The 27,125-nt window shown below is 43.5% G+C and overlaps 1 protein-coding gene across 2 annotated transcripts in view; it reads left to right on the top strand.

Annotated features, from left to right (window-relative positions):
• The window catches only part of HECA (hdc homolog, cell cycle regulator), a 51,194-nt gene that overhangs the window by 10,961 nt on the left and 13,108 nt on the right, over window positions 1-27,125 (top strand). The window contains exons 1-2 of one of the 2 annotated variants that reach the window (XM_030316467.1): window positions 25,187-25,824; window positions 25,946-26,986. In XM_030316467.1, coding sequence (XP_030172327.1) covers window positions 26,059-26,986 — 928 coding nt within the window. In that variant the 5' untranslated portion in view covers window positions 25,187-25,824; window positions 25,946-26,058. Of the gene's footprint in view, window positions 1-25,186; window positions 25,825-25,945; window positions 26,987-27,125 lie in introns of those variants that run through there. The other variant, XM_030316466.1, reaches the window with a different exon arrangement.

Genomic DNA, 27,125 nt, shown 5'->3' on the forward strand with positions numbered 1-27,125 from the left:
GTGTGTGTACGTGTGTGTACGTGTATGTGTGCGGGTGCCTTAATTCTGTATATTTCAGAAAGCTTCCAGTTCTCAGTGGTTGGTGAGATAGCAACTTGCTTTATTTAATCAACAGGATGTTTTAGTTTGATTGTACTGGAGAGGTATTTATCAAATGGCAAAGAGTAGTTTTTTTTTTTCTTTTTTTTTTTAAGAGTAGTGTTTCTAATGCTCAATTATTATATGTTCTGATTTGTCAGAAGTAGAAAAGGGAAACTTTATTTCTGCCAAATTATACTTACGAGAATAATACTTGAAAACAATCTAAGAGTTAGAAACAAAGATTAATAGGAAGTTTAAAGAAAAGCGAGAAAACAGGAAGACTTAAAGAGGAAGTGTTAAATGTTAATTATATAATTGCTTTTGACTGCAATTAATAAGAAAGTTAGCATGATTCTCATGCACTTACAGGATGTATTTTGTAGATTTATTTATTTAAAAAAAATTTTTTTTAACGTTTATTTATTTTTGAGACAGAGAGAGACAGAGCATGAATGGGGGAGGGTCAGAGAGAGGGAGACACAGAATCTGAAACAGGCTCCAGGCTCTGAGCTGTCAACACAGAGCCTGACACGGGACTTGAACTCTGAGCTGAAGTCGGCCGCTTAACCGACTGAGCCACCCAGGCGCCCCGGTATTTTGTAGATTTAAATTGTCAGTAGGAAAAGCATTTCCTCCATCTTAGGTGTAATAATTGGGGCCTGCAAATTAAGATGACAAAAGATACATAAACAAGAGAAAAGGCAGATTTAATCACAGGAAAATATGCCACTCAAAATTGGGGGTTAGAATTTGTGGCTTATATACCATCTTCATTGGTGAAGGGGAGGCGAGAAGGACATTCATGGGAAAACAAATGAGAGAAGGGAAGAGAAAAAGAGCACCTATAGAAAAACAAATAACTTTCTGGAAAGATAAATGGGCCCTTAGAGAATAGATGGGCGATGTGATAGTTTTGTGACAATGTGTGCTTAGGTGTGGTGTGGAGACATCTCTCTGGTGATAAGAGTCAGTCTTCCCTGATTGCTCCTAGGGAGGGGACATAAGTCGATTGAGTTCTTTGAGAGGCTCTGCTTTTAGGCAGATAAGCGATTTCAGGAACTCAAATGCTTGCAGCTGAAAGCAGTTTTTAGGCCACAGTGGCACATTCTGGATCTCTTCAAAATATTTTGCAGTTCAGATCACATTACCTCCCGTAATAGCAATTGTAGGTAGTCTGATAGCGAAAGACAGTGTCATAATTCAGGGTTTCTATGTTTTATTTTGTTAGAAATTTATTAGAAATAGATGGTATTAAGGCATATGCCTTTATAAAACTGATAAAAAGGATAAGTTTAGGCAAAGGTTAGCAGGGTATCAAATTGTTCATAGTAAGGGAGCTGTTTGCCAAACTTAAAATGTATGTTTTTCCCTAGAGATGAGTATAAGTTTGATACTTCAGATCACGTCCTTTCAAGTTATAAAAGTACCTCAGGCGAGTCTTTTGACGCTAATACTGAAACTGAATCACAAACTCTATTTTAGATTTCTAAATGAGCACTCTTAAATGTGATCATTTCAGTATAATATTTAGTGGAACTCTATTATGTTACAACTTCTTATTAAAGCGACACATTATTTGTTACACATGCCTGACAAAGCTCGGGGTCTGGGTAGAAATGCAGACTGGGGAATGTACAGAATCAAGTTCTGACTATTTTTGATTGGCAGCATGTACAGTTGGTAATCTGAGAGGCTGAGCCTAAGATGGTTTGAGATGGTTGTTACTAAACAGGCCCAGTGCTGCTGCCAGAAGCCACGGAGGGAGGCTGGCGTTGGGAAACGGGAAGTGTCTTTTGTGGGAGAGATAGAAATGCATGCATCTAATGTACGGGCCAGCTCCAAGAACTATTCCAAATGGTTTCCAACCCCTCGGATCTCTTTTTATCAGGCAGTGCTTACGTATTGCAGTACTGTTAGCTCTGTAATGATACAGTTCCACTATATAAGGCATTTAGTTGTAGATGTGCAGATGATGTCTTGCAGTACAGAGCAAGTTAGGTGAGATTCCTTGGGTGGTAGGTGTGTTGGGGCTGCAGAACCCATAAAATCCACAGAAAGGAGAAGCAGCCGCTTCTAGGTATAGGAACAACGATGACACCACAACTGCCCTTTATTGAGTGCTTTCTAGGAGCCAGGCTCAACACCCAGCAGTCACGAGTCTGCTTTTGAGGATGAGGACACTAGCTCCAGAGATGGCCTCTTTCCCTTTCTGCCGAAAAGGCGTGTTTGGGTTAGAGAGATGTGCCTGACCCCAGTGCCACAGTGTGATCCTATGTGATATTGGACGCACGTACATGTGCATAAATAATGAACAAGTTTTTAAGTAGAGGACTTAAAACATCAAGGAAGCAATAGGGCTGTTTATATTACTTTTAAAATGCCTTATGCTTATCATTTGGGTACTTGAACTGAAATTAAATCTGTGAAACAAAGCACTTGACCAAGGAAGCACTTAGCTCATACATTTTCCATTCATGGGGATCTGATTCCTTCTCATTATGACAGAAGGATTTCCTGGTGTTGGAATTGTGGAGGTTGTGAACACTTGAACTCACACTTCCTGTTCTCAGTGGATCACAGCTCATAACTAGGATGTGATTATGTTTAGGCTAAAGTCCTAAGATGTGGGATCACTGGTCACAAGGCATGTTTTGTTTTGTTTTGTTTTTAATTTTTTAATGTTTATTTATTTTTGAGAGAGAGGGAGAGAGCGTGAGCAGGGGAGGGGCAGAGAGAGGGAGACAAGGAATCGGAAGCAGGCTCCAGGCTCCGAGCTGTCAGCACAGAGCCTGACACGGGGCTTAAACTCACGAGCCGTGAGATCATGACCTGAGCGGAACTCGGATGCTCATCCGATTGAGCCACCCAGGTGCCCCACAAGGCATGTGGTTTTTAAGGTTTTGATACAAATTGCCTAACTGCTGTCTAGAAAGAGTTTAGCAGTTTCCGCTGACACTGGCCCTGCATAGGGTGTTCCTTTCTTCACATTCCTCAACATGGACTTTGGTAACCATTTTCATCTTTGCCAACCAGATCGTTGAAAAATTACAGCTCATTGTTATTTTTTTTAATGTTTATTTATTTGTTTAGAGAGAGAGGGACAGAGAGAATCCAAGGCAGGCTCTGCGGAACCCAACTCAGAGCTCGATCTCATGCACCCTGAGATCATGACCTGAGCTTGAAAGCAAGTTGGATGCCTAACTGACTGAGCCACCCAGACGCCCCATTTGTTGGATTATCAGTGAGCGAGTGCCTTTATATGTATACGTAGCTCATTTGTTGTTTTTTCATTCATTTCACTAATGGCATATTTGTGTTCTTACTGATGTGCAGAAAGTTTCTGTATATTAAGGATACTTTTTTTTAAAATGTTTATTTATTTTGAGTAAGAGAGTGTGCACAGGGGAGGGGCAGAGAGAGAGGGAGAGAGAGAACCCCAGGCAGGCTCCACGGTTGACAGCCCGACTTGGGGCTTGATCCCAGGAACCGGGAAGTCATGACCTGAGCTGAAATGAAGAGTTGGTTGCTTAGCTGCCTGAGCCACCCCAGCGCCCCTCAGGATACTTTTTTGAGGTACATTTTCCTTGGTTTATTATCTTTTTGCCTTATTTCAGGTGTTCTTGCTGGTTAGAAATGTTACGGTTTTGTACGATCACAGAACATCCACATAGTGAGAGAACTCAAGAGAAAGGTATTGAGTGAGGAAGTCCCACCTGTGACTTGTACTTGTGGGAAAAACATTGTGGGCGTGGTGGAAGGGTAATGACTGAGTTCATTTGGGTATCCGTGCACAGTAGTACTCTTACGTTAGTGAGGTTCTGTTTCCTTTTTTGTGTTTAATTTTTGAGGCTCTGTTTCACAGAATCGGTCGCAGTTCCTGCTGCCCTCCCTGACCCTCCACTTCCCTGATCACTACTGTCCAACTGACAGCTGAGCTGTGGTGCTCAACACCTGTCGCTTCTGGCGCATTTCTGAAATGCGGTTTCTATCCCTGCTCCACAGGACTTTGAAACTTGTAGATAAAGGTGCATTATTTACTTACTACCTCTTCTCAAGAATAAAGCTGCAACTTGAGTTCTCCTTGCGCTAAATTGCCCATAACTTCTTCGTTTGGTTTTTTTTTTTAATTATTTTTTTAATGTTCATTTATTTTTGAGAGAGAGACAGTGTGAGCGGGGGAGAGGTAGAGAGAGGAGGAGACACAGAATCCGAAGAGGCTCTAGGCTCCGAGGTGTCAGCACAGAGCCCGACGCGGGGCTTGAACCCACAGACTGTGAGATCATGACCTGAGCTGAAGTTGGGAGCTTAACTGACTGAGCCACCCAAGCACCCTGTCCCCTAATTTCTTTGTCATAACAAACTGAAATGCTGAGTCATGAAAGTTCTCATTTTTCTCTTTGTGACACTTGGATTGAAATTACATTTGCATATTAATGAAATGAAGATACAGCACTCAGTTGAACCAAAATTTATTTGCACCCCCATGCATCGTGCTGATCCAGTTAGCCCTTGTGCTTCTCAGATGTCTGTGATTTGGAAGAGGTTCCCAAACTCAATGCTTGTTCTACAGAGTGTGAGGTTTGAGAGACAGGTCATAATTTGTGATCTGGCATTTCGCAGGACCAAGTGAACTTTTCTCATCTCAAATGTTCTTATCTGTAGAAAATAAAGATGATATGATACATTGTTTGTGACCAACTCTTTGCAGACCAAGTGTAGAGCTTTTTGAAAAAACAAATTATTGGGTCATGATTAGGGGTTTTAGTGTTTTCTGGTTGAGTGTTTGGTTCTAAGTTACTTGATGTGGCTGCTCCCGCCTAGTTGAATGCACACTCTGATTTGGTGAAAATCCCAAGGCAGCCCTTGGCTTTCCTGTGTGGAGTTTGCTACGAATGTTATTCTTCCAAAATCCTTATTGGGGGAGCCTTTAGTTTCTTCCATGTTTGGGTCCAGAAGTTGTGCTGTGTAGATTTTCCAAGAGAATCTTCAGAGCTTGTTTACTGTTGTCTGGGCAGGTCTGCTTCCTGGAGGGCGTTCTTAAGAGTTTCTGCAAGGGCTTTCTGACCCTGCCGTGAGGACTGGGGTAAGCCTTGCGGAGGGTTGTTTCAGCAGAATGACTGGAGCTGATTTGGGGATTATTGTGTTGTGATCTGTGAATCATGCTGGCCCCACATTTCATTATAGCAGCAGATTCCACTGTGATTTTAACCATTTTTTCATAACAGAGCCTTGCTTTTGGCTGTTGTCTGCATGATTCACATGTGTGCGTGTATCTGTAATCAGGCCTCATTCGCTGTGGGCCTTTCTGCATTTTACCCTTTACCTGCCTCTAGGGTCCTATGGAGTGGGGGAGTGGGTAAGTGTTGTTGTAAAAACATTTGAAAGGCTTACATAGGACTTTCATTTGTTTCCTTACCTCCCTTCTGGATTTTGCATTAAAAAAAAATTTTTTTTTTAATGTTTATTTATTTTTGAGAGAGACAGAGACAATGCGAGTAGGTTGGGGGAGAGAGAGAGGGAGACACAGAATCTGAAGCAAGCGCCAGGCTCCGAGCTGTCAGCACAGAGCCTGACGCGGGGCTCGAACTCATGAGCTGTGAGATCATGACCTGAGCTGAAGTCGGACGCTCAACCGACTGGGCCACCCAGGTGCCCCTGGATTTTGCATTTTAAACCATAGTGAAGAATTTTGGATATACCAAACTATGTTATGGATTTCATCAAAATAACTTCTATAGTCATATGATGCTTGGTATGTGTAAGTGTTAATGTATGAATGTAAATATATCAATATGTTTATATTGTATGATTGTTTTTCTTGGGGTTTGGTTGATTAAAAACACTTTGTAAGCTTCATCCTCTAGATGCTCAGATTTGAAATTTTTGACTTTGGACTAAATCAGTTTTCCTTACAACTTATTTTTTAATGTTCCATGAGGTAAGTGATAAAAAGATATCTTGGAAGAATTTTTAAAGAATTAATTGGAAATTGTTTTCTCTTGACAGATTTGGAAGCACTTAGAATTCAATTAGTATGTAATCATATATATACTTGTATATATTTATATGTAGATATATAATATATATTATATTATAAAATATAAATAGAATTATATTTACTATTTAAATTCTCCTATAGTAAAAAGAAATTTCTAGATATTTTTGGTAGCTTTATAAACGGTCTATTATTTTTTCCCTCTAGTTTAGAAATGAATAGTTTTGAGTCTTTGAGACTGCCATGCTATAAAATTATATGTGTTCCACCAAAGTAACTGGAAAAGGAATGAATGTCTAGTTACAAAGGCATCACTGGCTTAATATATCATTGGGGGTCTATAACTTTGAGTTTTCTTAGCAGTAAAGAATCTTATGAAATAGTGTCTTGAAAACCAGTCATATTACAGCAGGTTGTGTTGGTTGAGTGTGGATACATAGTGAACTGCTGAACCAGGATGCAGACGTGACTGATTCTTGAGTCTAGCTTTTATTTTTACTGAGGTGTGTATAAGATTTAAACATGCTCTCTCCTTTGACAAGTCTTTCCTTGTTGCAACAGATTCTGTAACTTGCTTGTTGGTTGCTGATGCAGCATTTCAGAAATAGATCAGTGTGGCCCCAGGCAAAAGCTTTGTGTTTTCTCCTTGGATCCCGGCAGAGTGACTTGCCTGGTTGGGAGGGATCCCTCTAAAGCATTTTCCCAGGTTTATTTTGAAGGGAAGGCAAGAGAGCAGAAAGTATTTCTTAGGGAAGCTTAACTGGGCAGAAAAGTTACATGGAGAACAAGAAGTGTAAGGATTTATTTTATTTTATTAAAAAAAATTTTTTTAACGGTTATTCATTTTTGAGAGATGGAGAGAGACAGAGTGGGAGGGGCAGGGGCAGGCAGGGAGGGAGACACAGACTCTGAAGCAGGCTTCAGGCTCTGAGCTGTCAGTCAGCACAGAGCCTGATGTGGGGCTCGAACCCACGGACCGTGAGATCATGACCTGGGCTGAAGTTGGTGCCTAACTGACTGAGCCACCCAGGCACCACCAGGATTTAGTTTAGTGTAGAGTATGGAAATAGGGTAGGGAGATGAGTTTAGCTATGGTGTGCTGCGATTTTACTGATTTAAGTACACTAGGGTTTTTTTTTTTTTTTAATGTTTATTTTTGAAAGAGCAAGAGAGAGACAGAGTATGAGTGGGGGAAGGGCAGAGAGAGGGGGAGACAGAATCCAAAGCAGGCTCCAGGCTCCAAGCTGTCAGCACAGAGCCTGATGCGGGGCTCGAACTGACGAACTGTGAGATGGTGACCTGAGCTGAAGTTGGATGCTTAACCAACTGAGCCATCCAGGTGCCCCCAACACTAATCTTTTTTTAACGTTTATTATTATTTATTTTTGAGAGAGAAAGAGAGTAAGCTGATGAGGGGCAGAAAGGGAGACAAAATTCCAAGCAAGCTCCACGCTGTCAGCACAGAGCCCCATGTGGGGCTTGAACTCACAAACTGAGATCATGACCTGAGGTGAAATCAGAGTTAGATGCTTAACTGACTGAGCCACCTAGGTGCCCCAGCACTTACTTCTTTAACTTGGGGGTTTTTTATACGTAGTTTTAAGGTACGTATAAAAGGTACTGAGGATTAATATGGGTATTGAACACTTTGAATAAGCTTTTGGGTAATCAGATCATAGTAAGTCATTCTATAATTTTGTATAAGATGCTATTCCAAATTGTAGAAAGACTTACTATGATCCGGTTACACAAAGCTTGTTGGTCACTGCCTCTTGTTATAAAGTGGCTTTATGCTCTTCATTGATTTGTCTGCAGTATGGGTATGAGTGGAAGAGGGAAGGCCATGTACTAGCTGAATAACCTTCAGCAAATCACTGAAGGATCCTATGTGGGCTCAGGCAATGTTTGCAGAATTTGAATGAAGAGATCACCTTATTTCTGTTCTGTAGAACTTTGGTATTGTTTGTTTATTTTTGTTTGTTTTTTTTTTTATTAAAAAATGTTTATTTTTGAGAGAGAGAGAGAGCGCAAGCAGGGGAGGCGCAGAGAGAGAGAGTGGAGACACAGAATCTGAAGCAGGCTCCAGGCTCTGAGCTGTCAGCACAGAGTCCGATGTGGGGCTCAAGCTCACAGACTGGGTGATCATGACCTGAGCTAAAGTTGGATGCTGAACCAGTTTAGCCACCCAAGTGTCCCAGAACTTTGGTATTTTTAAGAAACATGCTGGGAAAGCTATGCAGCCATTATCTTCATTCTGATATTCAGCCTAAACCATGCACGTTCGGGTCTTTGTCCTTTTGGATCTTGACATGGCCTCTGTTAGAAAAGGAAAAATGGGGGCGCCTGGGTGGCTCAGTCGGTTAAGCATCTGACTTCAGCTCAGGTCATGATCTCGCGGTCCGTGAGTTCGAGCCCCGCGTTGGGCTCTGTGCTGATGGCTCAGAGCCTGGAGCCTGTTTTGGATTCTGTGCCTTCTTCTCTCTCTGCCCCTCCCCTGTTCATGCTCTGTCTCTCTCTGTCTCAAAAATAAATAAACGTTAAAAAAAAATTAAAAAAAAAAAAAGGAAAAATGAATTTTCTACTTTAGAGTTATTATTGATATAGATTTTTTTACTGATAACAGAATGCTAGAGCCAGAAAAGAAATGAAAAACAGGTAAAATAAAAGCCTATAACTTTCTATTTTGCTTGAACTTGAGGCGAGGTAGGCTGTGGGTTTTAACTGAAAGAAAAGAGTAGGTCTAGGAGAATAAACAATAGATTGAGGGAATGTTAAAGGCCTGAGTTGTTAAATATAGTTGGAGAGCTCTCTCTCTCTTTTTTTTAAATGTAAAACTTCCTTGTTTATTTGTATAGAGTGGCTTGTCTGAGTAAAAGCATGTGTTTAAACCCTACTTTAAACATAAAAACATGTTTAATTGAATGTAATCGCCATGTACTGGATTTGCTACTCTGGAGCAGTCTCAGCTACTAAAATAACATAAGGGAGGATAAACTAAATCAGAGGTTAAGACAGATGTGCTTAAGTGAGCTTATTTGTAGCTCCTATACTAATTAAAACAAGTTGACAAAATAGTTTTGTAGTAACTTCCCTTTATGTATAGGACTTAGTGTGTTTTTTTATGTAGTAGAGGAACAGGTCTCAAAATACTTGAGACAAAGAAAGTAAATTAATAAAGCTTCTTAGTTTTCACTTAAAAATATACTTACCAGTTAATCAAGAAATGACACGCAAACCTTCCGTGAATTCGAGGTGTGGTACTGGGTAACGGTGGGCTCCAGTTAGCCTTCTACTCAGTCTTTGTCCACTTGTTTTCTTCTGACCTGCTTCCTGCACTGCGGCCACAGGGGGAGACCCTGGCTGAAGCCCAGGCTTTGCTTTCGGGCCTGGTGGGTGATCAGGTGGGAAGGCCAGACTAGGGCCTAACTGTGGAGCTCCTTGATGTTCTGAAGACGTGCTGTTCAGTGTTGGAGTTTCTGAGTTTCCTGAGTGTGTGGATGATGTAACCACAGTGTAATTTTCAGAAGGCTGATTTCAAAGTGCTAGCCAAGCATTTTTGCTTATGTGACCCCTAAAAGAATTGAAGAACCCAGAGTTCCTCTTGCGCATGTAATGTTGTTGCACCCAGTTGTTTAAAGGTTTCACTAGATGCAGAGGATACCATTTCCAGTGTATCGTAAACGTCACTTAAATGTATTTAAAGAGAATCCCAATGTCATAGTAACTTGATAACCATTTGTCAGCCATTTAAAAAATAATAAAAATTTTACATTTTTTCTTTATTTCTATTCATTTCTTACCCACAATTTGATTCTAAGACCAAGTATTTTCCCGCTTGAAAGTCTCTCGTTGATTATTCTGTCATAGTTTTCTATAATAGAATATACATACAAACAAGTTTATATTAAGAAGCACTGTTGGAATGGCAGAATAAGGACATCTAGAAACCTACTTCTCTGTAAAAGCAGTGAGAACAAAGGCAAAAATGATTAAAATCAACCTTTTCAGAACTGTGGAAATTAGCCATAGGCTTGCAGTAATCCCAGGAGTGTGTATTCAAGGAAAGTGTTGTCTTTTAACTCGCTCTGTTCCCACTCCCTCTCCCTGGCTCTGTGGTAGCTTTAAACAAGTAGCGTAGGATCATTGGATGGGAAAGACAGGTTTGGAGTCCCCAAAAGCCCTAGAGCCAGAGATTTGCCACTGTGTGACTCCTCCGGAAGCTCCCTGGTAAAGCCTCATTCCCAGGGCTTGTCTGTATTTGGCCGGGCTCAGAGGTTACTCCGTGGTAAAGCCCTCTTCGGTTTTTCTGTTGAAAACAATCAGCAGCCATTGTTTAACATCACAACTGCCTGTGGCGGTGGTCTCCACTGGGGCAAAGAAGAAGCTGGCCAAAAAAACGTAAGAAAATCTTGGGAATGAGATGTCCATAGGGGGCTTATGAAAAGCTCTGCTGTATCTCTGGGGCTCTAGAAGACGATGCCCATGGACAGGACTGCACTCATGCCCAGGAAACGCTTGAAACCCTGTTCTCACCTCGGGTCTTGAGGCTCTGCACCAGCAGAAAGTAGAGGCTTAAAACAGTTGTAAACTGCTGAAGCATGGAAGACATGTGCCAGCACACACACAGAGCCCTTTGCTGAAGGGTGGGAGACTTGTTCAAGGCATTTAGGGAAGTCTCTCTCCAGTGTTTAGCTCCGTTATCACTAAGCAACTGAGCAGAGACCTCAGTGGCTGCACAGGACAAAATACAGACTTCATCCAATTAGTCCAAGAAAAGCACTAAACAAACAAACAAACAAACAAACAAACAAACAAACAGCAATAGCAACAACAGCAGTGACAGCAAGTCTTGTGAGGAGAGGGAATCTGATTTTCAGAATTGCCACCTTACAGTTTTAAAGTATTCAGTTTTCAACAAAAAAAGTGTCAGATAGGGGCGCCTGGGTGGCTCAGTTGGTTAAGAGTCTGACTCTGGGTCTCGGCTCAGGTCATGATCTCACGGTTTGTGAGCCCCTGCACTGACTCCACGGAGCCTGTTTGGGACTCTCTCTCTCCCTTTCTCTCTGCCCCTCCCCTCCTCTCATGAGCTCTCCCTCTATCTCTCAAAATAAATAAAGAAACTTAAAAAAATAAGGTAGTCAGAAATATTAAAGAATGGCTTATGATCTTATTCACCCCTTGCATCCCCTATGTTCAACTCTGCACTGGCCACATAACAGGTGTCCAAAAACATTTGAATTGACTTGGATTGATTAGCAGGTAGTTGTAAGTAGCTGATTTTAGAGACCCTATGTATTTTCTTTCTTCTTTTTTTAATGTTTATTCTTGAGAGAGAGAGAGAGTGTGCAGGGGAGGGACAGAGAGAGAGGGAGACACAGAATCCGAAGCAGGCTTCAGGCTTTGAGCTGTCAGCACAGAGCCCGACACGGGGCTTGAACTCACAAACCACGAGACCATGACCTGAACCAAAGTCAGACGCTTAACCAACTGAGTCACCCAGGCGCCCCAGTATATTTTCTTTCTTCTGTAGTAAGTGTTTAACCCTAAGACAAACCCTGGTGTTTTTATTAAATCTCCTAGAACATGATCCTTATTAAATGACATTTTTAAAAGCCATCCATTTGTCCAAATGTGTGTTGATTACTATCTTGGAAAATTTGAAGGCTCTTTAGGCAATTATATATAGTAAATCCGCTTAAAAAAACTGACTTATTTGGAGACCAGATCACTTTGAAATATTTCCTATGTGAAGTTTATCTTTATAGTTTGAATTTTTAAAGCATTTTGAGAATATAACTATTATGCTTTTATTTTGCAGATGTCCAGATCTCTTGTGACCTATAGTCAAGTTGTCACATGTTATTTTACTTTTTTTCTCTCTTTCATTCATTCATTCATTCATCCATTCATTCTTTTATTTTAAAAATTTTTTTTTTTCAACGTTTATTTATTTTTGGGACAGAGAGAGACAGAGCATGAACGGGGGAGGGGCAGAGAGAGAGGGAGACGCAGAATTGGAAACAGGCTCCAGGCTCTGAGCCATCAGCCCAGAGCCTGACGCGGGGCTCGAACTCACGGACCGCGAGATCGTGACCTGAGCTGAAGTCGGACGCTTAACCGACTGCGCCACCCAGGCGCCCCCATTCTTTTATTTTAGAGAGAGAGAGAGAGAGAGAGAGAGAGAGAGCGAGCATGAGCTGGGGAGAGGGAGAGAGAGAGAATTTTTTTTTTTTTTTTTTTTTTTTTTTCAACGTTTATTTATTTTTGGGACAGAGAGAGACAGAGCATGAACGGGGGAGGGGCAGAGAGAGAGGGAGACACAGAATCGGAAACAGGCTCCAGGCTCCGAGCCATCAGCCCAGAGCCCGACGCGGGGCTGGAACTCACGAACCGCGAGATCGTGACCTGGCTGAAGTCGGACGCTTAACCGACTGCGCCACCCAGGCGCCCCGAGAGAGAGAATTTTGAGCAGGCTCCATGCTCAGGGCAGAGCTTGACTCAGGGTTCCATCCCATGACCCTGGGATCATTCCCAGATCAAGAGTTGGATGCTCAACTGCCTGAGCTAGCCAGGCTCCTTGACTTCTTTGTTTAATGATTCTGAGGATTTTGGTGTGTCAGACCTAGTGAATTGCGTTAAGACTACTTATCAGCACATGGTGATTTAAAAATCTGGCCTCGAATCCATAATATTGGCTGATGACAGACTTTTACAATTTTCTTGATCAGTTGTGATGGTGGAAGAAATTCAGGGTTGTCGTGTACTTATTGATTCATTCCAGGAGTACAAAAAAGGAAACTGGAAATACTGATATCATCACCTGTATGCATACAGTGTTATCAATATTTCCTGTTTCCAGATCTCATTTTGCATATTTTTCATCATCTTTTACTCCAGTGTCTGAAAAAAGATGAAGTAGACCTGTAGACTGGCAAGCCTCAAAATCCTGTGTCACTGCAAGAAGAAGATGCTGCCAGAATTTGCACTGGTGCCAGGCAGGGAGGCAAGGGCTGATTAGGATCTTCGAGAATGTGGTCAGAATTCCAAATGATGATGACAGGTTCTTGCAGCAGCTGATGCTGAGCTGGCCAACATTCAAAGAGTGACGCGTGAAAGGGGAACCCAGAGAGTAAGCAGTTGCTTACTGGCATTTGTAAACAAGGCCCCAAATGACCGGGGTTTACAATGATCATGAAGTTAAAACTGAATTGTTAAAGGACTTGGTTAGCCAAACCATAATTCTCTTTTGAGGACTAGTTTGGGTTTAATAGTAAGTTGAAGGCCCTTGTCTTTTCTAGTTTTTGTTTCACAATTTTCTTTTTGTAAGTATATATGAACACCACAAATCTCCAATGAAAGAACATTTTGGGGTTTTCACTAGAGCAAGTAAAAGTAAAGTGCAAGGTTTTTTTTTCCCCCCACTGTGGAAATCATATTCCATGTAGACAGGTACATGTGTATAAAGTTACACGGATAAGGTTATATCCAGTTATTCGTAGAAAAACTCATGTACATATATGAATGTGTGCACCTGCTTTCTTTCTTCCTGTCTGTCTGTCTGTCTGTCTGTCTTTTGTAGGCTCCATGCCCGATGAGGGGTTTGAGCTCACGACCCTGAGATTGAGAGTCGTATGCTCTACCGACTAAACCAGCCAGGCAACCCGCACCTTATTTTAATTGACATCCGTTATAAACTTAGTTTTTCTTTTAATTTTTGTATATCAGAGTGCATGTATCTATGGTTAGTTTACCAATGAATATGACTTTTTCTTATTAAAACAAGTTGCCATTATAATTGCTAATGCCATTAATGGAGACCAGATAACCTCAATAATGTATTATTCTCCCCATAAAGTTGTTACATTGACACTTTTTTTTTTAACATTGATGTTTCTTTTTTAATTTACTTTATTTTTTTAATGTTTATTTTTGAGAGAGAGACAGAGCGTGAGCAGGGGAGGGGCAGAGAAAGAGGGAGACACAGAATCCAAAGCAGGCTCAGCAGTCAGCACAGAGCCCAACATGGGGCTCGAACTCACAGACTGTGAGATCATGACCTGAGCTGAAGTCAGATGCTTAACTGAGCCATCCAGGTGGCCAACCTTGATGTTTCTTTTTTTTTTTTTATTAGAAAAAAAAATTTTTTTTAATGTTTATCTTTTTTATTTTTGAGACAGAGAGAGACAGAGCATGAGCAGGGAAGAGGCAGAGAGAGAGGGAGACACAGAATCGGAAGCAGACTCCAGGCTCTGAGCTGTCAGCACAGAGCCCCATGTGGGCTCGTCAACTGTAAGATCATGACCTGAGCCAAAATCGGATGCTCAACTGACTAAGCCACCCAGGTGCCCCCATTGATGTTTCTTTTTTTTTTTTTTTTTTAGTTTTTTTTTTTTTCAACGTTTATTTATTTTTGGGACAGAGAGAGACAGAGCATGAACGGGGGAGGGGCAGAGAGAGAGGGAGACACAGAATCGGAAACAGGCTCCAGGCTCTGAGCCATCAGCCCAGAGCCTGACGCGGGGCTCGAACTCCCGGACCGCGAGATCGTGACCTGGCTGAAGTCGGACGCTTAACCGACTGCACCACCCAGGCGCCCCCATTGATGTTTCTTAAGTAGCCATCCCAAGAGGATGAGATTGGAATTGGCTGGACTCCTCTAGTTGTCAGTGGTGATGTGTTTCAGGACTAGGTTCAGATTATGTAGCCACATCTTTATCACTTGTCATTTCTCAGTTCATTGCACTTTTTCTGCCTCTCCCCATAGATCTAGTTTCCGAGGTAAATTTGGGACTCTCCTTTTCATATTTGCAGGACATGAATTCCCGGGTTTGATAGGTGAGGGAGGAGAAGGGGTGCAGAGGATGTAAAGACAATGCTCTTGAGAAGAGCCAAGTGGAGACAAGAGTGGGCCCACAGGATGCCAGTGCCCAAGAAGTCTAGCTTTTGTGGTTAGAGCCAAGGAGGGGACCCCTTGACGGAAAACTAGGCAGGGTAGAGTTGGGAGCTGTCTGAGCCCATTTCACCACTGTCTCAGTTTCACCAGTGAGGCTGGGAGCAGGTGGGTGGAGGTGGGGGGAGGGACATACGTGGACCAGGTGGACCGAGGCCTGGGTTGGCTGGCAGAGTAGAGTGACGGGAGTAGCCCAGGCTGTGTCTGAGAGAAGAGAAATGATGAAATGGGAATGGGTGGAGGCTTGAGTATGGATAGCAGGGTCTGAAGCTCCGGGAGCTGAGCCAAGAGAAAGTAGAGAAGAGGTGTGCAGTGGATGAGGTGAATGGTTCAAGGACAGAGAGCACTTGTGCTTGTCCACAGGGTGCTTCTCTGAGGACTGGAGTCCAGGGCATGGCAGAGAGGATGGCCCTCCTGAAATGTGCTATGTTTTATGGGACCCATGGGGTCAGTGGGTCACTCAGGCCTCCCCTCTCCCTTTGCACCCTTCTCTGGTTGACCTTGGCAGGTAAGGCGGGAAAGGGGCGCCTTGGCACCTGTCAGGTACAGATTTTAATATATGTTAGGCAAAACTGATTGGAAAGTTAGGAAACAGGTGGCGAATGGGTTTATTCTTTTTGATCACTTATATTCTTCTTCCTAAAATAAGGTGGTTTTCAAAAATACATGTAATACTAGAAGATAAGTAATAAGTGAGAATATTAGTACCAGGGACGATACTATTAGGAAAAATAACCAATGTCCTGAGTCATTATAAGAGGTAAGTCACAAATTTGGCTTCCATATTTTTTGCACACAGAAGGAGGAAGCGAACAGAAGCAGTGCTGTACTCCACAGCGTCTGTCAGATTAAAGAAGAAAAACGGTCACTTAGCCACTTCTAAAGCAGTATAAAATACTGAGCAATGGCCATGACAATTATCCTTTTATAAATAACACACACAAAAAAAATTTACTAGGCTCGCTCACATCATTAAAAGCAGTCTGTCCAGAGAAGGAAACAGTGTGGGCTAGGTAACGAACTCTGTGATACCTGGCTTCACTGAGGGATAGCTTTTATCTAGTATAGGAGTCTCGTACCCAAATGCCTCCAGAGTCCTGGCACGAAGAAGTAGGGCTGGAGTGCAGTCCTGGAAGACCTGGAGAGTAGGAGATGCACCTAAAGGCATTTGGGCTCATATTCCGTAACAAACAATCCTGTACTGGTTTAAGAAGTCACAATGCAGGCCAAAACACACCACAGGAACTCTGGTCTAGAGGAACGTGAGGGCATCATCTATGAAAACTTTCTTAAAAATTGTTTCTCTCAGCTGAGCTTTTGGAAGATACCGAGCAGCAATGAGTTGTGGGTCGTATTCTCTGACAGGTACCTGGTCTGCAGATGACCCATGTTGCCAGTTAATCATGCAGCTATATTGTTTTGGACTTGGTGGACAGACGAGGAAGGAGGTAAAGCCATTTGTCTTTTTAGCTGAGGCCACTGGGAATTGTAGGGGAGGAAAACTTTTCCCTTCTTCCCTTCCGGATTCTTTGGCTGACCTAATAATTAAATTGACATAAGACGGATTAACAGGAGAAAAACAAATTTAATTATATATTTATGAGAGCCACACGAAGACATGAGAGGCTTTCTGACAGGCAATTGAAGTTTATATGCCACTATGAGTTAAAAGAGAGTAGATATAGGACTCAGGGACTTCAGAGGGGAGGAAGACAATTTACAGGAAGATGGGAAGAGCAGATGTTTGGTAAACAAGTGTTTGCCCTGCAGAGAGATCTTTTTTATGTGTGTGTGTGTGGGGGGGGGTAGTCATCTTTGGTAATACCTCTCCTCCTGGTACTGGCTCCCTGTCTAAATTTTTAAGGGGGGAGGTAAAAAGCTCTTCTTGAGTCTGTTTTGCCTTGATTATCTTAAGCTCTGGGGTGGCCTGCCTTGAACCACATCAGAATCTAGAGGTAAGGGGAAAGGGCCAGTTCCACTGTGGCCTTTGGTCTCCAGGCACCATGTTGGGCCCACCAAGAGAGAAGAGATAGGCCATCATTTGGGGGATGCCATGCTATAACTTAGGTGGTAAATGGGTATCACATATAAAAAAAATTAGGAGTTTTGATTATGGCCACGTTTTGAATATTTGTGCTGGCAAAGGAGAGCACATTGACCAAGATAATCAAGTTCTGTGGTGTTTCAGAAGAGCAAGGAAAATTCTTAAAATTGGAATAAAGTACTGAAGGATGACAGGAGGTCTTTTCTGGGGTCTTTAGAAATGGGATTGTTTAAAAGCAGTCTTCTGACTGGGAGAAGATATATGCAAATGATATATCTAATAAAGGGTTAATATCCAAAATATATAAAGAACTTACACAAGTTAACACCAAAAAACCAAACAATCCGATTAAAAAATGCACAGAGGACCTGAATAGACATTTTTTCCAAAGAAGACATACAGATTGCCAACAGACACATGAAAAGATGCTCAACATCACTAATCATCATGGAAATGCAAACCAAAACCGCAATAAAATGAGAATATCACTGCATGCTTGTCAGAATGGCTAGAATCAGGAAAGCAAGAAATACACGTGTTGGCAAGGATGTGGAAAACTGTTGGTGGGAATGTAAATTGGTACAACCACTGTGCAAAACAGTATGGAGGTTCCTCAGAAAATTAAGAATAGAAATACCATATGGTCCATTAATTCCACTATTGGGTATTTACCAAAGGAAATGAAAACAATAGTTGAAAAAGGTAACCTGCACCCCTATGTTCATTGAAGCATTATTTATAAATAGCCAACTTGTGAAAGCAACCGAAGTGTCCATAGAGGAATGGATAAAGAAGATGTGGCGTATATATACATATATATACATATATATATATATACACACATATATGCCATATATGTATATGTACATATACATATATATATATGCACGCATATATACATACAGTGGAATAGTAGTCATAAGAAAAGGTAAGATCTTCCCATTTGCAACAACATGGATGGACCTATAGGGTATTATGCTAAGTAAAATATGTCCGAGAAAGATAAATGCCATATGATTTCACTTATATGTGGAATCTAAAAAACGAATGACTCAATGAATCTAAAGACCAAATAGACTCTTAAATACCCAGAATAGACTGGCTGCCAGAAGGGAGGTGAGTGAAGGAATGGGTATAATTGGTGAAGGGGATTAAGGGGCACAAACTTCCAGTTATAAATAAGTCATGGAAATGGAAAGTATAGCATAGTCAATAATATTGTAATAACTTTGTATGGTGACAGGTGGTTACTATACTTACCATGGTGGTGAGCATTGAGAGTTGTATACAATTGTGGAATCCCTGTGTTTTGCACTTGCAACTAATAGAAACATTGCCTGTAAATTATACCTCAATAATAAAAGAAATGGGATAGTTTAACGCTTGGGCAGTCTCTCTGCAGTTACATACAAATACGCTCCTGCATGTACATACATACTTAACCTGGAGTTGTGTTCCCATTTTATGATACTGTGATTTGGTTCCAAGAGCTCGTGAACCTGTCTTTCCTCCAGGGTGAGTGTAGGCAGTACATGTAATGCTGTGTACTTCTCTGTGGTCCAGCTCCCTCTGTGATCCAAGCAAAAGAAAGGCAGCCTGCTCATTTATTTCCTAGTACAGTGTGATCCCATTATATGCAAATTAAATTATGCAAATTCCAACTAATGACAAATAATATTAATAAAAGATTCACATGATGTGCAAAATTTCAGTGGATCCACTCCCCCAAATTATGCACCAAGCTATGTCATTTTCAAGCTGGCAGTTCAATTGAATTATACAAATGCTTTGGGGTGCCTGGGTGGGTCAGTTAAACTTCCCACTCTTGGTTTTTGGCTCAGGTCATGATCTCACAGTTTTAGAGTTCAAGCTCCACATTGGGCTCTGCGCTGTCAGCTTCGAATTCTCTCTCTTTCTCTTTGCCCCTCCTGCGTGTGTGCTCTCTCTCTCAAAATAAATGAACTTAAAAAAAGTTGCTGTTATAAAAAATAAAAAAAATGCTTTGATACCCAGTGGCATCACCTTTTCTTACAAACAGAAATACCTACTAACCCTTGGCAATATTATGTAAACTTTTTTTGTTTCTTTTTTTAATGTGGACTCTTTGTTTATAGAACTGTTTTCGGGTACCTGGCTGGCTCAGTTGGTAGAGCATGTGCCTCTTGGTCTCAGGATTGTGAGTTTAAGCCCCACATTGGGCATGGAGCCTACTTAAATAAACTTCTTGAAGGATTTTAATGATATTTATTATTTTAATGATATTTATATTAATGATATTTATATATACTTATATATATCATGATATATAATGATATTATATTACATTTTAAAGTGATTATCATACTTTAAGTCTATCTTTGAAAATATCCAGGTGTGCTAATATTGTGCTGAAAAACACCCTGAAAATTGGTAACTTTTGAACAGAAATGTGATAAAACATAGTATGATAGGCCATGTCAATTTATGAGATACAGCTGAGAAATATTAGAGATAATGCTGATATTAAAAAGCAACAGTAAAGAAAAATAGAACACAATGACTGCAGATTTATGTGTTCTGAGGATGCATTCCCCACAACCTTTCCCTTAGTTATGGGAGTTGTTCAGGGACACATCCCATGAATCAAATGTAGCCATGCTTTATGAATCCCTGTTAGCTAGGCTTGGAAAAGATTGCTTAGGTAGAAAAAATACATTTAGCAAGATACTTACTTGTCTGACAGGGAGTAGAACATCTTTAAAGGGTTAGAAGAAGGAAATTTTGCATCTGTTTCTTCAAGACTTGCCAGTAAACATTTAGTGAATTATTTTATGCATGCCACCCTGCTTTGTTGTGGGGAAGAAGTGCATTTCTTGCCCTTATTTATGTGAAGGAGAAAGGAGGATGGTCTCTTTCTGGTTGTAGCTTTGCGCTAAGTGCTTTCAAAGTCCTTTGGTTTTTACGTCACATAATGTAAAGTGATAGGGCTTCTAATAATAATTTCTTAAATTTAAATGTTGGTTAATAAGTACTGGGCACCGTGTGAACTGATTTAATCACTCACTTAATCCTCATGGCACCCCTTTGAGATAGGTACTGTTATTTGTGCCATTCTACAGGGAAGAAGACAGGAGCCCAGGGAGGTGACGTGATTTGCCAAAGATCTTAAAACTATTAAATTGCAGAGCTGAGAGTCAGATCCAGGCTGGCTGTCTCCAGAGTCGCTGTCCTCATTGACCAATCTCTGTGGCCTCTCAGGAAGCTGGAGATGAGGATCCTCACTTCAGAAACTTCATACGCTGAGGGGAATTAGCTCCAAAAACAAGGGGATGTGTTCCCCTGAAGAGGAATTATTGTATGGAAAAGATACGTGTAGTAAAATAGTGGTTCAGAAACCCTGCGGTTTGTATTTGGTAACTGCATACTGAAAGAGGGTAGAATAGATTATGGGAAGTTTGTAGAAGTGAGGGTGAGGGCCAGGCTGTACCCTGAAATTGGAGTCCTGGGATGAGTCTGGGAGGCCTGTTGAGAACAGTGAGCCCCAAGGGTTCACCCCTCACCCCTTCCCTGTCCTTCAGCTCTTCTGTCACCACAGAGTACTAAGTCTGGTTGGGCCGTGCTTTCCTTCACCAAGACGTTAATTGAACAGTATGATTTTCATAGTAGTGGGCTTACAAGGATGCGTGTGACCAAGTCCCTACCTTAGATTTTGCCTGGAGAGCCTTGTGTGACTTCAGAAGACCCTCCTCACTCACCCCGCTGCCCCGCTGAACTTGCCACCTGTTTGTGATGCTTGCAACTATTTTAAGAGGGATGAAACATTTAATTTTACAGTTAAAAAGCTGACAATGGCAATGTCTGTCTGGTTTATGGGGCTCCAGTTAGCGTGGATGGGTGTGTCGAGGGGTTTGGGTTTGTTGGGCAGCCAGCGTAGATGAGTACCGTCAGATCCTTCTTTTTTAATAGGTGTGGGAGCACAGAGACCTGCCTCGGGTGGGGGGTGGGAGACGGGATACCAGATGAGAAGGCTGGGAAGAGTGACAGACTTTACCCAAGTGATGTCACCTAGCTAGTTCATTGTCGAGACTTGAAACTACTTGAGATTTTTGCCCAGAATGAGGTGATCCCTGATTATTTTCACTTGGGCAGGGAGAAATTGCAGCCGAGTCCTGAGTATCTGATGATGAAGCAGTAAAAATGCACTGGAGGGTTTATATACATTGTGTAAAAGCAGTGTTGACTGCATGAAGGAACAGTGCCCCGTATTCCTTGTCCATCAGACTATCTCAGCTTTAGACTGATGTCCTGAGGAATGTACGTGGCTTGGGCCCTCACTGAACAGGGGGTGGGGTCCCTTCTTCCCCCTCTCCCATTAAAGATTTAGTTGTATCAGATCAGTCTGTAGTATATTTATACCTTCACCTTTGTGGAACTCCTTTTTTTTTTTTTTTTAAATTTTTAACGTTTATTTATTATTGATAGAGCATGAGCAGGGGAGGGGCAGAGAGAGAGAGGGGGACACAGAATCCGAAGCAGGCTCCAGGCTCAGAGATATCAGCACAGAGCCCGACATGGGGCTCAAATCCACAAACTGTGAGATCATGACCTGAGCGAAAGTCGGATACTCAACCAACTGAGCCACCCAGGTGCCCCAGGAACTCCAATTCTTAAGAGCTAGGAATTTTGTAAATTTAGAGACCACTTTCAGGAAGCAATCCAGTGCATGTCTATAACACTGTCATTTGTTATGGGTGCGATTTGAACACTGTGCTATTTGTTAGAGTTCTGAAATCTTTCGCTGTCTGTTTTAGTTACCTGTAAAACTTTGGAGATTGAAAGAGACATGGCCTCATTTCATTTCCTTAGTTCTGAACCCCCTTTGTGGGTCCAAAACATTAGGTAGGAAAAGTAGGCAATATATTGGAGCAGTTTGCGTTGAGTTGTGGAGCCAGAGGCACAGGTATCCAGTGACGGTGGAGGTAGCAGGAAGAGTTGTGGCAGAACTGCGCAGAGAGCCTCCACATACGTTTTAGCGTGAATGAGGGCAAGCATCTTTGTTCTCTCTTTACAGAGGAGGAAGCAGGAAACTGCCCCCCCGTCAAACAGCTAGTCACCCAACCCCCTCGCGCATCGTTCCCAGCTGCCTTTCCAGTGTGGACAGTGGGAGGGAGAGGGCAAGTCTGAACCAAACCTAGAAGGAAATCGTGTCTGCATGCAGACGCCAGCCCTCCGTGGCTTCATCGGAAGGCTGCGTGAGATGTGAGAAGCCTGTCCCAAGTCCGCGCGCAGGACCCGAGTCTCACCCCTGGCACTCACCCTGGTCCCTGGAGCCTTGCCTTGGGGATGGCGGTGTGTAATGTTTGGTCTCAAGCCCTTGTCTTTGTTTTGGAGGCCCAGCCACAAAGGCCACATCGGAGTGGCTGAGATGTAAACGAGCGCGCTGGCAGGTTGGAGCGGGGTCTCTTCGTGGCAGAGCCGCGGAGGGGAGATTGTGGGCGAGCTCGGCTGCGGTCGGGGTGGGGCAGTGACGGGGAAGAGGGGAGCTGTCTGGCCTTCTCTGATCCACACACACCTTTCTGCCAGAGCGCTCCGCGTGAGTTGCTGCTTCTCCCAGCTCCATAGACCCGGTTCGTACGCAGGGCTCAAAATTGCTTCCATGATGTATTTGCTGCGGCTTTTCGACAAAGATGTAAATAGGACTTTTCTCCTCTTAATCTACCTTCTTTAATGTGGAAATACTTTAAAGAGAAATATCAAGCCAGTCTCGGCATTTAAGATTTAAAACTTTGGATGTTGTGAATGCCAAGGTATAGTTAGGCCATTCTTTGATTTCTTTCGTCCTGGGTTAATATCACTTTGGCTACTGCTATTACATTTCAGAGGCATTCTCTCCAAAGCTGTTTCTCTGAAGGATAGATAAAAGCAACTGAACTTTGTTTAATTGACTAATTAACATTTTAAAGGACACTAAAGGTCACAGCCCAGGGGACTGCAGTTAATTTTGCCCAGTTTACAGACCATTTTTCTACTTCATCTCAGTGTGCTTCAGTACTAGGCCTTTCTCTCTGTGTAGGATTTCGGCTTGCTCTCTTCCTTCTCTGCTTGTCGGGTTGGGTTTCTTTTGCCAGTGTCATTTTAATGCAGCTTCATTAGCACAGGATGTGTGCAAGGCCTAGGCCCAGTGGTGCCAGGAACACAGAGGTAAGAGGCATCCTGTCTGAAGTTATCACCTGGTGGGACCACAGTGGGGACTCAAGTAAGGTTCAGACCAGACTGTGGTCGGGAGGGGGTGGTTCTGGTGAAATCAGCGTCTAGAGATGGGCCTTGAAGGATGGGAGGAAAGGGAGAAGGTTTTCTATGTGCCAGGCCCTGCTCTAAGTGCCACTCGTGTGTTGGTATATTTTGTCCTTACAACAACCATATAAAGTACATTCAGCTGTTACCTGCATTCCGTACAGGAAATTAAGACAGAAGTGACTTGTCCGGGAGCATGCAGCTCAGCAGTGGTACTGCTGGGATTCTAGCTCGGGCAGTCTGGTTGAGAGTCCATGCTGTGAATTGCTACACTAGGCCGGTAGGATTTGGACAAATGAAGATTAAGGATTGTGGGCTCCTAGGCGGTAGATGGGGGAACCACAGTGATCAAAGGAATGGAGGTAGACAAGTTGGGTAGGGCCTTTGACCGATGCCCGGAGTTCCACGCTGAAGGGGAAGATTGTAACACATGAGTGCCATAGGCTGTATGGGTGCCATCACCTGTGCTGGTGGAGTGCTGTATTTGTGATCCAGTGGGCGGGGGTGAGGTCGGGAAGGGCTTTGAGTGATGCAGTTGCAGAGCTCATTGCCTCTCCTACTGTTAAAGCTATCCTGAATTTTTGGCATTTGTTCCCTGAGTAGATATACATGTGTAGGTCCCTACTCTTACTGGCCTCTTCCCATTCTTTTCCCTTTCTTCTACAGTTGTACTTCTGGGAAGAGTTTTCTGGAAGGTCATCTGTACTACTACTATTTTACCTCACCATCTACTCTTCACCATCCACCTCTGATCTGTCCCCTGTCATCCCACTGGAACTGTTCTTGCTAAGATGTCACTGACTGGCTTACTGACCATTCTGGTGAGGACTTTTCAGTCTTTAAGTTACCCAGTAGTTTCCAACGAGGGGCAGTTTTTTTTCCCTCTGCCCACCCAGGGGATAGCTGGCAGTGTCTGGAGACATTTTGGGGCGTCACAGTTGAGGAGGGTGGTGTTCCTGGCACCTAGCAGAAATGCTGCTAAATGTCTTATAGTGCACAGGACACTGCCCACAACAAAGAAGTACCCAGTCCAAAATGTCAGTAGTGCAGAGGTTGAGAAACAGTGATCTCTGGGGGATTTCTTAGTCCTCTGTTCTTGTAACTTTCCAGCTGCCATGATAGAATTCTCTCCTGACTTGTCTTTCAGTGAATCCTCAGTTCATTCCTTACTAGGCTCTGTGGAGGACTCTTCTCCTGCCTTTTAATGTTGCCTCTCAGGATTCATTTCCTCTCCTCACATTCCTCTTGGGCTAACTCCTCAGTCCAGGGATTTAACCTCCACCTCTGGGTGTGTAGCTGCACATCTGTATTCGGGCCCCAGGTCACTTGAGCTCTGGGCTTGTCTTTCTCCACCTCGGTGGCACACAGGCTTCCAATTCAGCAGATCCAGAATCAGGCCAGCCTCAAGTTGTCTTTGTCCAAACCTGCTCCTCTTGTGCTCGCTGTCCATCAGAGTTTGCTCATCCCAGCAGCAGGTGCCATCTTACTGTGCTGCTGCTGTAGGTCAGGCTCTCACTCGTGTCCCACACTGCCACCAGGGACTCATGTCCCACACTGCCATCAGGGTAAGCTTTCTAGAACAGAACTCTGACTGACCGTTCTCAGCTACAAAAAGATAAAGTCTAAACTAAGCTTGGCATGTAGAACCTTCCTGATCAAGCCCAGCGGTTCCCGACTAGGAGTATTACTGCTTTCCAAAAGGGCCTTTTGAAAATATTAAGGGTGTTGAAGTAACCAGAATCCAGTGGAATTCGTCACTGTAAATCCTATTTACTTGTTAAGAAATAGATCCTACTCTGTGTCACCAAGTTTTCCCTCCTTTTAGGGGGACCCGATTGGCCTTTTGGATGCCCGTGGGGTATGTGGTTAAATAGGGCAGAAATATCTCGGTGTTCCTGCTTTCTGTCCTGATAGCTTGAGGAGAGTTCCGGTTTTCTCCTTCATGACCTGGTGGTGTAATTCTGTGTAGACCAACAATTAGTTTGACCAGACATTCTCCCCTTAGGTATCAGACCATTCCAGGAGAGAACTGGGGAGAGGTAATTCTGTTTTCTAGCTTTTCTGTGATATTCAGGATAACCTAAAGTTTGTGAAAAAGGGCTTTGCGGACCCTTTAGGAGCTATCACCTGAACTAGTTGGCTAAGTGGCTTCATCATATGATTTCCTAGTTCATTAGAGTGATTCCTTTTTTAAAAGAACCTTGGAACTGCCTGTCATTACACTCACATCTTAGGAAAACCTCGTACTACACTATACCGTTGTAAGTATTGACATACGGCTAATTGCACTGTGAAGGATTTGGACTTTCTGAAGCTTACTGGTGTGTTTTTCAGCAGATAACAAACATCTGAAAATAAATTCCCTCGGCCCAGCAAAACACCAGAAGAGAGTAGTACGTGTTGTCTAATCCTGTCTGGTGTTATTCCAGCAGAGGAAATCTTGACACCAGAAAATTGCACTGTTGGCATGAATGGGCTAAGGTGGGGATGGTAGCTTTGCTCTCTGACCAGGTGCCAGCTGGGATTCCAGCTCCTGCGTGCTGAACCTCTCTCTCTCTCTCCCCTCCTCTCTCTCTCTCTCTCTGTCTCTGTTTCTTCCCAGAAGCCCCTTGTGCCACGCCCCTGATCTGCAGCTTTGGCAGGCCGGTGGACCTGGACAAGGACGACTACCAGAAGGTGGTGTGCAACAACGAGCACTGCCCCTCCAGCACCTGGATGCACCTGCAGTGTTTCTACGAGTGGGAGAGCAGCATCCTCGTCCAGTTCAACTGCATCGGCCGGGCCCGCAGCTGGAACGAGAAGCAGTGCCGCCAAAACATGTGGACAAAGAAGGGCTACGACCTGGCCTTCCGCTTCTGCTCCTGCCGCTGCGGGCAGGGCCACTTAAAGAAGGACACAGACTGGTACCAGGTGAAGCGGATGCAGGATGAGAAAAAGAAGAAGTCCGTGTCGGAGAAGAACACGGGGAGGCCCCCCGGCGAAGCAGGGGAGGAAGCAAAAAAGTGCAGGCCGCCGAACAAGCCCCAGAAAGGCCTGAGCCATGACCTCCCGCGGCGGCACTCCATGGACCGGCAGAACTCCCAGGAGAAGGCAGTCGGCGCCGCAGCCTACGGGGCCCGCTCTCCCTGCGGCTCCCCTGGCCAGTCCCCGCCCACCGGCTACTCCATCCTCTCCCCTGCCCACTTCAGCGGCCCCCGCTCCTCCAGGTACCTCGGGGAATTCTTGAAGAATGCCATCCATCTGGAGCCTCACAAGAAGGCCATGGCCGGGGGCCACGTGTTCCGAAACACCCACTTCGAGTATAGTCCGGCTGGGTTATCCGTGCACAGGGGGGGCCACTTCGACGCGCCCGTGCAGTTCCTGCGGCGGCTGGACTTGTCCGAACTGCTCACTCACATCCCCCGGCATAAGTTGAACACTTTCCACGTGCGGATGGAAGACGATGCCCAGATGGGCCAGGGCGAGGATCTGCGCAAGTTCATTCTCGCGGCCCTCAGCGCCAGCCACAGGAATGTCGTGAACTGTGCTCTGTGCCACCGGGCGCTCCCGGTGTTCGAACAGTTCCCGCTGGTGGACGGAACTCTGTTCTTGAGCCCGTCGAGACACGATGAGATCGAATATGATGTTCCGTGTCATCTTCAAGGTACAGGTGTTCATTCACCTTGCCTGCTTTCGGTTTGTTACAAGCTGAAAAGCTAACACGATGGGATGGCTCTGTTCTGGCTTAATTTTAACTGTTGCTGCTTTTCGTCTTAGTCAGGTGCTAGGTAATGCTTGAGTAT

Source organism: Lynx canadensis, chromosome B2 (assembly GCF_007474595.2).
Source record: "Lynx canadensis isolate LIC74 chromosome B2, mLynCan4.pri.v2, whole genome shotgun sequence".
Lineage (NCBI taxonomy): Eukaryota > Metazoa > Chordata > Mammalia > Carnivora > Felidae > Lynx > Lynx canadensis.